The sequence below is a fragment of the Dipteris shenzhenensis genome, chromosome 14, assembly GCF_047967505.1.
Source record: "Dipteris shenzhenensis isolate YYH24624 ecotype China chromosome 14, Dip_SZ_1.0, whole genome shotgun sequence".
Classification (NCBI taxonomy): Eukaryota; Viridiplantae; Streptophyta; class Polypodiopsida; order Gleicheniales; family Dipteridaceae; genus Dipteris; species Dipteris shenzhenensis.
The window spans coordinates 17,494,238-17,509,237 of NC_141609.1; the positions used below are offsets into that span (position 1 = coordinate 17,494,238).

At 46.6% G+C, this 15,000-nt stretch overlaps 1 protein-coding gene across 5 annotated transcripts in view; it reads right to left on the minus strand.

Moving 5' to 3' along the window:
• The window catches only part of LOC147894276 (uncharacterized), a 71,833-nt gene that overhangs the window by 32,872 nt on the left and 23,961 nt on the right, over window positions 1-15,000 (minus strand). For 4 of the 5 annotated variants that reach the window (XR_015542141.1, XR_015542143.1, XR_015542142.1 and 1 more), the window contains exons 2-3: window positions 4,060-4,154; window positions 3,767-3,953 (exon numbers count right to left, since the gene is read on the minus strand). Coding sequence is in view for 2 of the 5 variants with exons in the window: in XM_087385254.1 (XP_087241380.1) it covers window positions 3,767-3,953; window positions 4,060-4,154 (282 nt within the window). In the remaining 3 variants the exon portion in view is untranslated. The remainder of the gene's footprint in view (window positions 1-3,766; window positions 3,954-4,059; window positions 4,155-15,000) is intronic. The other variant, XM_087385255.1, reaches the window with a different exon arrangement.

Below are 15,000 nucleotides of genomic sequence, written 5' to 3' on the forward strand. Positions count from 1 at the left end.
CCTGAGCAAACGAGAAACCTGGTAAGGGCAAAGATTGTGGCTGGAAATGCTACCCTGCCTGTGACGATCTTAGAAAAGAATTCTCCTAGCCGAAGCAGGCCTAGATGATCCGTGCATCCTCAACCAAATAGCTATCAAGATGTGTACAGTATCTGTTCAGATACTGAACGTGGTATAAGTGTGTGGACCTGGATGCCATCAATAGCCTCTGTGCATCTATGGGCCAGGCGCTGATGCTCACTATAATGTAGAGGCATCTATGGGCCAGGCGTTGATGCTCACTATAATGTGTCCATTGATGCATGTGCATGTCTGTACTAAGAGGCATGAAGTCGACAGAACTATACGCAATGGTACCAGAACCATGATAGCCCAAACGGAATCCCGACTCTCATAAAATGCCTTAAGGCCAATAATTGAAGCCAGGCCATGAACCCCCATGCAATGAGCAGAGTGGAGAAGCAAAACCTGCCCATAAGTTATGCTATCCTGGTCTAAATTATCCTGACCTATCTGCACTTCCAAAGGCAAGACTGAATAGACTCATCAAATGATAAGCATCATGGACAAGAGGGATCAGCTCCAAAAATACTCCGCCGATTTATTGCAATCCTCCATGAATGGAGAGCCAAAAGAAAACTTTTATATTCCTAAGTGACTGGTCTTTTCTAGGTCAGCGCCAGTGGAGTACCTTGTGTTAGGGTTAGTGTTTTTTACTCTGATGATCAAATCATGCTTCAACGACCAGATGGCTCCCTTTTCTAACAAAGAATTGAAATTGCAGGACGTTAGGATCAAGTGTCAAGTTTGCAGACTCTTTGGGCATTTTGCTCATAGAAAAAGAGAGGCCCAAGACGAATAAAAGGAATGCTCCTCCCTCTTCTCAACAAGGTCCTTCTATGGCTCCTGCTCCTCCTTGTCAGAGATGGAGGATAATCAAAGATGACAGGTTTGTTGTTCCTGCTCCTACAGATCGAGAGAGACTCCTTACCTCAGAAAGGTGCACAAACCAAGAGGTCAGCTAATCTTGGAACAGCAGAGCATCAGTTTGTGAGAGTATATGGCTTTGCAAAATACTTGCTGATTTCAGATCCAGCAAACATCCCTACTCAGAATCTTTGTGATAATCAGAGTTGTATTGTAGTAACCATGCTTGTACCAAACACATTGATATTCAGCATCGCTTCAGCAGAGAGAAGGAAAAGGATGGACAAGTACAGATAGAATTTTGTCCTATACAGGACAATCCAACAGATATCTTCACAAAAACTCTACCAAGAAAAAGATTTACACAAATAAGGATAATGTAATATCTCTGCACAAATTTTGTCTCACACAAATAAGGATAATGTAATATCTCTGCACATTTTATTGCATATCATTTACGACGATAGTCTCGCATTCAGAGCATGACTTTTCATGATTCTCAGTTGTAATTGTATACATCTGAATTGATGGCTGGATAACCCTTTTAGAGAGCTTTCATTTGATATGCATATTGTACCTTGCATCATTAGGGCTTGGCACCTACTGCCACGTGTCAGTAGGAGATACATCCTAGATGAGGGTTTTCATTTCAGCCCACTATAAAAGGATGAATCCACATTTTATAATCATTCTACCATTTGCACTTTGGGAATCCAATTAATCACTCTTCCATCACCACTTGTGCTCATTCATTTTTAGGATTTCATGTTCTAAGATTCTATAGCATGCTCATCCTCATTTAAGGAAGAGTTTGGAAACTTTGCACATGAATGATAAGATGGAGTGATCATTTTAGGTTGACTCTTCAGATAGTAGCCTTTTTATTATTGTGTGTTTTCCAGACATGATGACATCAGTCTAGAGTATAGACTTGTCATTCTATACTCTAGTATCTACTATTGTGCGTTTGAGTCTCGACAGTAAATGTGACATTGTTACATATTAATGGCATATGATATATCTCCACACTTATGATTCAAAGATTTGAGATTTATTTATCCAATATCATGTAACATGTTGTAGCTAGTAGCTTCTAGCTTCTATGACATGTGTATGCTGCCATTATGCATAACGCATGCAGCATGCTTCATTATTATCATTTATGAAATTTTATCATATATGTATATACCTTTGTAAGACTAGAATAAGTCCAATCATACAAATTTAGAATTTTTGTTGTTCTAAAGATCAAAAATCTACAAAGAAAATAAAAGAGAAAATGAAAGAGAAGAAAAAAGCGGTAAACAAAAACTTTTATGAAAAGCAAAAGGAAGACATACTTAGCAAGCAAAGCAACACTTATGTCGTCATCAGTGCCCAAGCATAAGCAGCTATACTGGGTTTCTAGATATATGTATAGTTTTTGGAAAGAAATTTTTATAAATACCAATCGCACATCCCTAACGTACCTTATACAGCACCAGTACCTGTACTGGTGCCATACAAAATGTTCCATTCAGATCATGCAATCATGGTTAGAATTAGCAACCAAAGCAAACAACCTGTATGACGTTGGGACACGAAAGATCAAAATAAGCAGAGATCTTCTCTTTAGAAAGAGCATACTTTCATTCTCTTTAGCAACCATCTGCTTTTAGGGTAGATGACACTGAGTCACTTAGCTCACAATTTGATACCTAAATAAGTAAATAGGCTTATGGAACTACATCATGGACGTCTAATGGCTTAAGGCTCTAATACTCTTATTATGAAATGGCTATCAATCTTCAGCAAGCCAGTTCTCTTTTCCAGAAATTCAGCAACCCCATTCTAACCATTGAATAAGCAATTCAACTTTCTAGTAACAAAACACTTTCTGGCTTTGCAGTAGGTTTGCCAATAGCCATCATACAAGCACAAGTACATGTTTTGCAAAACAAACTTACTGCATAAGCTTAAGCCACAAGTTACACTAAAGCAATGAGCTACGCATATTGTCAATGCACTATGTGACCTCATATGGACCATTTTTGTCGATACACATACTTGCAATGAGCATGTTGATTGATCAGTCATCTTGGCATAGGCTAGGACCACGTGTAGACATTTCATGGCCATGTATAGCAGGTAGATAGGCAAAAAGGCAATTCATGTTGGATATGGCTACAGATAGTGAAGTTGAACATTTCAGTCAGCCTTGCCAAAGCTTCTTTTGCCTTTATTTGAGCCTGTGTAAGAAAACCTCATTACCATAATTATATTTCCTTGAATCTAACCATATGCCTTCATCAGGGAGGAGCTACAATATCTCCTGTTAACATTTTTCATCTTGTAGATTGCAGTTGCTCGACTATGCAAAGACCATTTGTAGCATGATGGGCCTACTTTAAAATATTACACAGCTGGAAAAAGGAGCTAAGTGCCATGCCATGGAACTATTTATGGGCCCCCACATCACGGAAAATATTCAATGTAAACCAACCTATTGCTATTATCCTCCCCTTGATCAAATTCCATGTCATAGAAAATCAAGTGAGTTTTATATAAAAGATCATAATAACACACTGATATGTGTATCGTACGTGCATGTGCATGTGCATGAGGCTATGCACGTGCGCAAGTGTCTGAATGTGTGTGTGCGCACGTGCGCACACACATGCGCACGCGTGTGCATGCATACATCAATTTCTATATGCCCATAAACTTCCTCAACAATCTATACAGTAAGAATCAATGACAAAGCATCCCATTCCACAAACTTGAAGCAGAATCAAAAACATCACATCTAAAAATATGCTCAAGCCTATCAAATCAATTATGGAAATTATCGCATGAGTACCTCGGCCTTTGAAACCATAGCTGCCACATCTTCTGGTACTGCTACATCACCACAAAAACCCACACATTTGCCACCAAATTCCTTCACTGCATCTGCTGCCTTTGCAACAGCTGAAATGCTACTATCTGCAACCACTATCGAAGCTCCTTCTTGTGCGAAAAGGAAGGCAGTATGCCGTCCAATGCCACTGCAAATACATCATTATATTAATGCTCTCTCTCTCTCTCTCTCTCTCTCTCTCTCTCTCTCTCTCTCTCTCCTCCCTAGGTGGAGAGGGTTCAATTCTGGCTGACCTGATGGCGCAGATACTGCTGTACGCAGATGACATAGTCTTCATATCATCCTCCGCAGAGGGATTGCAGAAACATCTAGAGGCTTTGGAGATGTTCTGCACAGAGAGAGAGATGACAATTAACCTTGGGAAAACCAAGAATATGATCTTCAACACCTCGCAAGCAATGTCCCGTCGCCATAGCTTCACATACCGAGACAAGCCAGTGGAGATATGCAGTCTTACACATATTTGGGGGTAGTGTTCACCGGACCAGGTTTTAAGATGATCCATGCAAGTACGGCACAACTCACACGAGGACCGGGTGCTCTGGCCCGACTATAGAAGCGGTGCTTCCAGGCACACTTCCATGACCCTCCAACGGTTGGCTTTTTGACACACTAGTGAGACCGACTGCCATGTATGCAGCACTTTTCTGGGGGACTGACATTTCAGCGACAGAGTGGAAGAAAGAAAAAGAAAGAAAGAAATTTTATTAGAGTCTTCGGAAGACCGATGGGTCTATGAGACTGAAAGAAAACCTGATACAAATCACAGTAAGGGTGGAGCTACTGAAACGAGCATCATCACCCGTGTTGAATCCTAAGTCTGATCATACATAATCATATACATCTGGATGTAACAATGAAAAGAAAAGGACTGAAGCGGAGCGGAATCCTCCGTATGTCATGTCGCCCTGGCTGGTGCATAGCCGGTGATGGGACGCTGGTGCCCGTCAAGGGGTGTCGTGCGTCTCGGTCTCCTGGACGAGGCTCGACGCAAGACCAGAGCCACCGTGACTCCCATGGGACGTATCCCGGGTCTAAACAATGACGGGAGGTCCCCCAGGGTGATCTGTGTGTCCCCTCGATGTCTCGTGTGTCGTGCTGCGATCGTCGGGTCAGGGACTCTATCACCTCTGCGGCTAGAGACTAAACGATCAATGTCACTAGATGGGAAGAACTCTGTGATCTTGCTCTGAGAGGTGTCTGATGATGTGGCCAAGCCCCGTCGCCTGAGTAAGTACTCTCTATGTCGGACTCCCTCGTGAATGAAGGCCACGAGGCATCTCTGATCTGGGTAGGCGAGGAATCTGGAAAGGAGCTCGGAGCCGTCTCTGAAGAGGCAATGGTAGCGACCTCAGATTCGTAGTACACTGGGCACCTAAAAATAAAATGCTCCTCCGACTCAACCTCCTAACAATCGCACAATATGCATAAGCGATGCTCCCTAGGAATCCCCTCTGCTCTGCCGCTCTCTATGCGGAGGCGGTGTGATGATACCCGAAACTGTCCGATGCCGTAGTGAGTGAGGCATATGAAGCTCATTGTACCCCAGTGGTGTGATGAATCCCTCCTCCGAAATGCTAAGACAATAATCTCTATAGAAACTCAGCTTCACTGGAAGCTCCCTCGGCTCCAACCAGGTCCTAAAGGGGTGTAGCTGCAGGAGATCCTCTTGAATGACCTAGTTGGTATGTGGCCCAATCGGGATGGTGGGTGGAAGTATCGGAGGGGCATCTAAACTGTACTGAAAAGGAGGTATCCTATCGATGTGGAACCCTAGTCTCACAAACCATATGTGAGTCCGTGCATACCAGCATCGCTCGTCTCCCTCTGCTGCCAACTTCATGGAGGAATCGAGAGCCAACCATGGCAACCTTTGTCTCCCTGATGTGTAGTCCCCATATGATCTAACCCGGTGTAGATATGTGATGGTCTGAAAGGCTGCATCTAGCTGGAGTGGAGAAGCACCAATGGAGAAGCACCAAACTCGGCCTAAATGATGTGATGTGGTACAGACGGTTTCCCCCGGATCATCTGTGAGAGCATGAGGATCTGCAAGCGCTCCACTCGTGTCCACTCTATCTCTGACATGTCAGGCCCCCAACAAGGGCTGCCATACATACCGGCTGGTCGGACCAAGGAGTCGAAGAGAAGAGCCTTGGTCCGAGGGTCCTGGAAGTGGGAGTGAAAGCACTGTCTCTCTAGCCGAGCCAGTGAGGCGTATCCCCTGCTCAGTCTAGCCTGCATCGCTGGTCTCATCGTGAAGATCGGGCCGGAGAAGATGACCCCCAAGTAAGTGTATGAGGATACAATCTCAACTGGTGACCCACCCAAAGTAAAAGTAAACTGCTTCCGTTGCATGTTTGCTCGAGAGGTGTTAAAGATCATGACCTTGGTCTTGCCAAGGTTGACCTCCAAATCATGGGATAAACAAAAAGCCTGCAGTGCATCCAGGTGTCGCTGGAGCCCCTCAGGTGTGGACGACAAGAGTGCCACGTCATCTGCATAAAGAAGAATCCTGATGATGATCCCGGCAAGTGAGCAATTGGTCCCTCCGAACGTCCCCATGAAAGTCTCAAGCTCATCGATGTAGAGGCCAAACGGGGTCGGTGATAAGGGACAACCCTGTTTGACCCCTATGGTACTCAGGATCTCATCTGTCCAACCTGCGCCTGTACGAACTCGGCCTGAGACTCTCTCATACAGTGCCATGACTGCCCAGATGATCTCCTGATCAAATCCCAGTGTCTGTAGGCGTGTGATAAGACGAGCTCGAGGTACTGTGTCAAAGGCTTTGCAGAAATCCACAAAGCAACAGTCTACCCTCTCCTTACGTGAACTGGCCTCCTCAATGACACTCCTGAGTGTGAGTATGTGATCCATAGTCCCATGGTCTCGCCTGAAGCTGGCCTGACCCTCTGCTCTGAGCCCTCTCATCTCTGCGAACAGGCTAACCGATGCATCCAATACAGCTGCATAGATCTTGGACATCACATGTCCAATCATGATAATCCTGTAGTTACTCGGGTCCATGGGATCCCCTACCTTGTGGATGGGGGTGATGGTATTGAGTGTCCAAGTGCGGGGGAAGCCAAGGCAAGCAGCGTCAACTACAGGTGATTATGGGATCTAGGATGATTCGAAGTAAGCCCTCGGTCCCCCATCAGATTATACAGGCAGAGTTCGCCATGACCACTCTCCAGGTGGATACCATCTTTCAGACAGTGACTTTCCTCCACATAGTCTAGGCCTTACCCCAGTGGAGATTACCAAGACTAGCATTGGAGTCTTCTAGGCGATTGGTAGAGACTGGTGTTGATACAGCATGGTACGCACGGGTATCCACATGGTTTGGTAGTCACGGCATTCAGATGGGCAGACTTCCCCCCTTCCAATACAGAATGCACCACCCGAGTTGAGATCAACTGTATCATACGGTTGGACGTCCTCCAGCTCCATACGTCTAAGGCTTGGGGGGGAGAGGAGTTCCCCACCAAGATCCAATTCTACCATGACCTTTTCTTGAGGGTCTCGGAGTATGGTCTCATCATCAAACCGCGATACCTCAAGGATAGGAAAGTCTCACATGCATTGAGGATCGCCATCGGGCAGTTGCATGTCTCATCACATCAACTGAGGATTGAGGCAGGGAGAGCTGTAGGCATACCCAAGGAGAAGAGGATCTGCAGACTATGCCAAATGGGGGAGGTCGAGACAGAGGAACACTTTCTATGTGTCTGCCCAGTCTACTATGAGATCCGAGGGTGATATCACTGCCTCTTTCAGGAGGGGCATGGCTTTGGTCCACTTACACAATTGATCCATTTCACGACTAGGTTTGTGTTGGGCTCTATCTGATTGAGATGTCACAACAGAGAGATATATTGATGCAACAGACCAAAGAGCAGCAGGAGACGATGCCACAGGCCACCGAGGTCGACAGAGTAAAGACGCGTGTTACAGATTTCTATGCATCCGAGTCAGCTACCAGGGAGGCTGAGGGAGAGGAGCTTGATGAGATGAGAGCATCATGGAGTGAAAGTCTACGCCATGATGCTCCCAGAAGACAGACACACACTCCACATGCGACACGGAGAGGGACCAAAGCAAGCACGATCGAGGTCTGGTCTATTTCAGCCCTCCTCAGAGGTGACCACCAAAGACAAGGCATCACCCTTGACATAGCCCATCGGATACAAAGCTTGAGGAGACCACGCCCTCCATCGCATAATTGAGAGACAGCTCGATAGACACAGATAGGAGGGCTCCTCACATCCCATCAGAGAACCTAGGCTATACTAGGAGTATTAGTTCTGCTATTTTGCTACTCTTCTATTTTGTTCACTGGTTTAGCACTTTAGCTTTCAGGAAGGGCCTTAGTAAGCCCTTTGCTTCAGCCCATAGCGGCTTGTATGAGTTACTTTTTGGTTTTGCACTTTGTCTCGTAGGCCTGCGAGGCCTCCTGAATAGAGTGCTGTCGGCCACTCAGAGGTGCGGTCCTGGCACGTCTCTTGGTCGTAGCTCTGCGTCTAACCAGGGCTACTATGACCCACGTCGATCGGGCTCCGACTCTAAATAAGGAGGGGATGTCCCTAAGTGTGATCTATGTGTCAACTCTCTGTCTAAGATATCGGGTCACAGTCATGTCGAGGCCTCGTCTCGTGGAGGTCCATGTGATCTAGCTAAAAGAACTCCGTGATAGAGCTCTGAGAGGAATCAGCCGAGGAAGAAGTCTGCTCATGTCTCCGTGCTCGGAGTATCCTCTCACGGTGTCTAAGTGCCTCATGAATGAAACCTGCCAAACACCACTGGTCTAGGGAGGAGAGAAAACAGGCCAAAATCCCATAACTATCCCTGAAGAGGCAGTGGAAACGCCCTCGGATCTCATAGTACACAGGACATCTGAAGATGAAATGCTCCTCTATCTCAACCTCTTGCATGGCACACAGTGTGCATATGCGCCTCTCCCTGGGTAGTCGCTCTGCTCTGCCGCTCTCAATACGAAGTCTGTGTGAAGAGACCCAGAACTGCCCAAGAGAGATCCTCAACGAGTGGGGTAGGTGAATCTACATGTATCCAGGTGGGTCAATGAAACCCTCCGCTGTGATATGTAAGAAGTGATCTCTGTAGAAGCTAAGCTTCTCTGGGAGTTCACTCGTCCCAACCAGGTCCGCAATGTGTGTAGCTCTAGTAGATCCTCACGGATAACCTGGTTGACCTCGTGTGATAAGAGGGGAGAAAACGGAGCATCCATGCTGTACTAGAAGGGAGGTAGTCTATCCATGTGAAGCCCCAATCTCTCAATCCATCTCTCTGTACGTGCATACCAGCACCTCTGGTCTCCTCCTGCTGCAAGTGCCATAGAAGAGGATAGAGCTATCCATGGTAGCCTGAAACGCCCCGAGGTATAATCCCCATATTCCCTAACTTAGTACAGATACGTGATGACCTGAAATGCAGCATCTAGCTGTAAAGGAGGTGACCCAAACTCAGCCTGAATGATCTGGTGAGGAACGGATGACTTATCACGAATCATCCGTGATAACATGAGAACCTGTAGCCGCTCCACACAGGCCCACTCTGTATCCGGCAAGTCTGGCCCCCAACAAGGGCTGCCGTACATCCCCGCTGATCGAACCAAGGAGTCAAAAGCAACCCCTTGGTGCATGGATCCTGAAAGTGCTAACGGAAGCACTACCTCTCTAGTCTGGCCAATGAAGCATACCCTCTACTCAAGCGTGCCTGCATCGCGGGTCTCATAGTGCAGATGGGTCCGGAGAAGATAACCCCAGGATAAGTGTATGATGAAACTATCTCAACAGATGACCCCACAAATGTGAACTGCTCTTGACGCATGATGGCTCGAGATGTATTGAAGATCATGACCTTGGTTTTACCCAGGTTGACTTTCAAATCATGAGACTCACAAAAGGACTGTAGTGCATCTAGGTGTCTCTGAAGCCCCTCTGCTAAGGAGACAAGAGAGCCACGTCATCTACGTAGAGCAAAATCTGGATTAGCGTGCCCGCAAGAGAGCAACCTACACCCCCCTATGTCTGCATCACTGTCTCAAGCTCGTCAATGTAGAGGCCAAACAAGGTAGGCGACAAAGGACACCCTTGTTTGACCCCGATGGTGCTCATGATCTCGTCTGTCCATCCGGATCCTGCCCGAACTCTGCCTAAAACTCTCGTAAAGTGCCATGACAGCCCAAATGATCTCTTGGTCATAACCCAAGTCCTGTAGGCGCCGTATGAGGCGGGCTCTCAGAATCGTGTCAAATGCCTTGTGGAAATCCACAAAGCAACAATAAACCCTCTGCTTCCGTGATCTCACCTCCTCGATGATACATCTGAGCGTGAGAATGTGGTCCATGGTTCCATGATCACGCCGAAATCGGCCTGTCCTACTGCTCTAAGTCCTCGACACTCTACAAGTCTGCTAACCTCGGAGTCAAGTACTGATGCATAAATCTTGGACATGACATGCCCAATCATAATGGTCCTGTAGTTCTCCGGGCTCATGGGATCCCCTGCCTTGTGGATGGGTGAGATAGTGTTAATGGTCCAAGTGTGTGGAAATCCCAAACAAACAGCTTCATTAAAAAGCTTTGCTAAGATCGGGGCTAGGAGGTTAATCCCATATGCAATGAACTCAATGCATAGCCCCTCATGATCCTTCGCTTGGCCATTATGAAGTTTCATTACGGCATCCTTCCCCATCCTCTAGTGAAGAGGGTGCAGGATGTGGGACAAGGCATGTGTGAGAGGTTAGGGACTGGCTGATTTGGGATGTCATAAAGTGTGCGTGCATAATCAAACTAGATCTGAGTGTCAGTGAGTGGTGGAGGGGACCGTCCTTCTAGAAATCTCCCCCAGAAGTCCTTAGAGTTGTTACTAAACAAAATTTCAGTAGCTCCTCCTCGTTCCGACGAACGAAGTCTAGTTTCTTCCTCCGTACCAGTCTACCGTATTCACGTAGCGTATCTGGTGCGCTCGGAAGACTATTTTTGGTTTTGAATCTGAGTTGACGGTGTAAAGCCTTACACCCATCATCGTACCAACTATTACAGGGTACGGTTCCAGGGGGTGGTGGGCAGGTGGAGCGGGTGGTGTAGGGGAAAGCGTGAATGGCAGCCTCATGTAGTGAGCGGGTGACAAGGGCAGCACGGTCCTCTAAAAAGGGTATGAAGTCAATATAAGCGAGAAGTATGTACAGACGGCCAGAGTAAGAAGGTGAGTGATCCCGATCAAAGCGTATATCGTGGTAGGTGAAGTAAGCACTGAGTGGGGTGGAAGGTGATGTGCGAAGGGAGGTGGAGATGCTAAAGAAAAGGTATACATGATCAGCCCCTGGGGGGAGAGGTGCTACAGTGAAGTCAGTAATGCGAGATGTGAAGACAGGGGATCCCATGATGTAATCAACAACACTGGAGCCCCCCCTCATGTCGAAAGCATGTGAAACCACCTGAAGCGGGCCATCTGTCAAGACCATTATAGATGATGAGATCATGTATCCTGCCAAGGTCTAATAGGGCCTACCCATAAGATGAGAATGGAACTCGCCTGTCAGCCAAAACCCGTAGCATACCTGCCTCCTCAAGGTCAATATCTGGCAGTAGAGTGGAATCATCTCTAAAGTCAAGAAGTGCTACCTGACGGGTCCTTGTCCTCGCGTTGAAGTCCCCCACTAGGAGGACTTCTCCGCGGCTAGAGAAGTCAACAATGGACTGATAAAGGGCAGCAAATGGGGATGTCTCATCATCACCTCGGATATCTCTGGCAAAGTGGGAGGTCTCAGGGGGGAATAGCAAACTGCGACAAACAAATCCCGGCTGTCCATGTGTCGAATCCGGATCCAAAGAAATCTGGAATGTGTATCTCTCTGCTCTACTGAAATGGTCCCCCGAAGTGTGGATCTGAAAAGGACTGCAACTCCACCTGAACCTTGAACTCCTCTTGTACCCCTCGTCTCATCTCTTTTTTTTTTTTTGCCGAAAAAACAGTGCTGATTATATTACTTCGAAAACAAGATACATGAGGTCAGCTTTGCAACTGACGGGACTGCGTTCACAAATCGGACGCAGCTAAAAGGAAACAAAATATAAAGCTCTCTCTCACGGAGGGATCAGGCGAGTGTGAATGAACAGCCAGAGAGGTGGTGAATAGCGCCACTGAAGGCCCTGCGAAGTATGCTCGAAGAAGAGGCCCTGCGTATCCCAATCACGGAGGAAACGTCTCCGCTTCTCCCGGCCAGCCCGGGAATCTCCCTGTATCTGAAACCGGCCTCTAATCACTCAGAGGGCAGTGGAACTAAACCTTTAATCACTTCAGCACTTATTTACAGCTCACAAAGCATATATCACAACCATTAACCATTGCATGATCACCATTTGGCATTTACCCATTTGTTCACAAACAAAACCACTGAAAAAGGGATGGAGGCTAGAATGCCCCTGCTCAACAGACATGGACAAGTGCACCCGATTGGCCCCAAACACCGTGGCGCCCCTTTCGGTATTTCTTTATATTTCACAGTGAAATGATTACAAGTTGCATCTGGGAGACCTTCCCTGCAACTGAGCACGCAGCCCCAATTCACTAAGCCTTCGCAAGGCTTTCAAGCATATAACACCATCACATAAGTGCACTTAACCCGTAGGCTCAACCCAAAGGCATTCTCTTTTCCGAGTGCAATTCCATTGGCTGTCCAGATGCAATCACACTGCACCCCAGCTGCACTCTCCTTGAGTGGTTTCCAGATGGCATTCACAAAGCTTTTCAAAGCTCCGAAATAAAATCAGCAAAGTACCCAACCGAAGAATGACTCATGTAGCACTGCCTGGGCACCTGTGAGCCAAGAAAGAGGCGGCACACGAGGCCAACCAATAGCTTATGACAAAAAGAAATTGCAGTAGCAAAATCACAACTCACCAAGCCCTGAAGACTCGAACCAAGTCCTCAATCGCCAAGAGGACATAGTAGCCAATGCCCAATTGCATTCTCAGCCAAAGAGGAGTGCAAAGGCATGAAGAAAGAGCATTTACAAGAGCCGACCAGCAAGAATTCCACTGAAAAATGCGAAAAGAAACACTTCTGTCGCGAAGAAGTGGGAGTTCTTGGGCTCAAAAGAAGCGTGCTTCAGAGAGGAATGCATTGAGAAGGTTTTGGAGAAGTTTCATCGCCGGAAAGTCCTCCAAAACTGAGAAAAACCAGTCAACCAGCACGTCGGACCACTCGAAATTCAACAGAAAGCTGTAGCTTTGCAAGAGGAGAGGCCCAGGAGGCGGTAGAAGCAAAAAGGTCCAGAAAAAGCCACTTTTGCAAATTCGTCCAGCAAAAGAAGTGCTCAGCTCTGCCCGTTCTACCAAACGCACGGAGGGAAAAGCATATCACTACGAAGGGGAGGCAGAGGGGAAGCCATCGGGCCAAACGGAAGTCGAGGAATCCAAACGGGTGAGGAGTTATGAAGAAAAACGGAATTCAGCTGAAGGAGGCTGAAAAACCAGTCCAAAATCTCAACAAAGGGAGAAGATGAGAGAGAAAACCACACATGTGAAGTTTAGAAGGCCCAGGAAGGTCCAGGAATGGCAAAGGAGCATGTAGAAGGCACTAGAGCCACCTGGAACTCTAGGGGGGCCACTGAAGGTACATGGCCCTCTAGGGGGCCCATTAAAAATGCCACGTCATCATTTCCCAACAACCACTCTTTTAATTCCTTGGAATGCCTTTGGGCCTAGGGATTAATTACGCTTATGTGCTAGGCACCATGCCGCGTTTAATTACACATTATTAAGCCCACGCTTGGACTTTTAAAACCAAAGTTGTCACGGTCTTGTAGTACATTAAAGTACCTAGAATTTCACGCCCCCGTGACATACCCCTCTCTTGAAACAGCAAACCACAGTTTGCTGCCCCAAAACACAGGAGCGAGCATGAAATATAGCATAAAAGAGTATACAAGAAAGCCGCAGCTATAGTATACAGAGACAGTGAAAATATGGCTAGGAGAGGCATGCATCCATCCATATATACTGCTCAAAATCTATGTGATCCTCGGCGATCAATAGTGAAGATGCATCAATATCATGAAGTCTCACAGCAGAAATACTGTCAGCTCAGTATCTCAGATGAAACATACAGTGTCATCAAGCGACCTCATGAAATCACGGTGAGCCCGTCTGTACTGAGGGAGTGGAGGTGCTACCCCCCTCTCGAACATCAGGTAATGCTCCAGACGCTCGCTCTGCTGAACTACCTGTAGGAGCCCGGACCGCAGTCGGCTCTAATTGGAAAGCATCAAGGTAAAGCTGCAATATCCCAGGTGAATCTGCCAGTTCACCTTCCTCCATCCATTTCGCATCAAGTGATGGGTAATTTTGAAATTTTACCAAGTAGCGACGGATAACTTTACCCTTGAGCTTTCTATCTCTGTGTGCCAGAATCTGCTCTGGGACCAGAAGTTCATCCTGTTCTTCCACTTCAGGCTGCACCTCATCAGGTACATCCTCGGGAATATCTCCATGATATTGCTTTAATAAGCTCACATGAAAGGCATTATGTATCTTCCAATGCGGAGGCAACTTCAGCCTGTAAGCTACCTCGTTTATCTTTTCAGAAACCTGGAAAGGACCATAGTAACGCATGTTCAGCTTTGTGTACAACCTTTCCTTGCCTTTCTTATTTTTCAGCCTTGCCTTCTGAAAACGCAGCAAAACCCAATCACCTTCTGTGAATACCAATTCCCTGCGGTGCTTATCTGCTGCTCTTTTCTGCTTGTCTTGACTTCTTTGCAAGGCATATTTGATCTTCTTGTAAGCCTCTTCAAGGCTTTCCACAAAACGATCAGCTTCGAAGATTTTCTCTTTTGTATGCAAAATGGGAGGTATCTTCCTGGCACCTTCCACTATTTCAAAAGGTGCTTTACCTGTGGATGTGTGCACCGTATTATTGTAAGCATATTCCAGCAAAGGCAAATAATGCTCCCATTTGCTTTTGTGGTCTGAGACATAGCATTTAAACATATCCAAGATGGTAGAGTTTTCCTGCTCCGATTGTCCATCAGACTGAGGGTGAAAAGATGACGAAAAATTCAGCGTAGTGCCCATATTTTCAAACAGTCCTCTCCAAAAGAGGCTGGTCATCCTCGGATCTCTATCACTGATTATGGATTCAGGC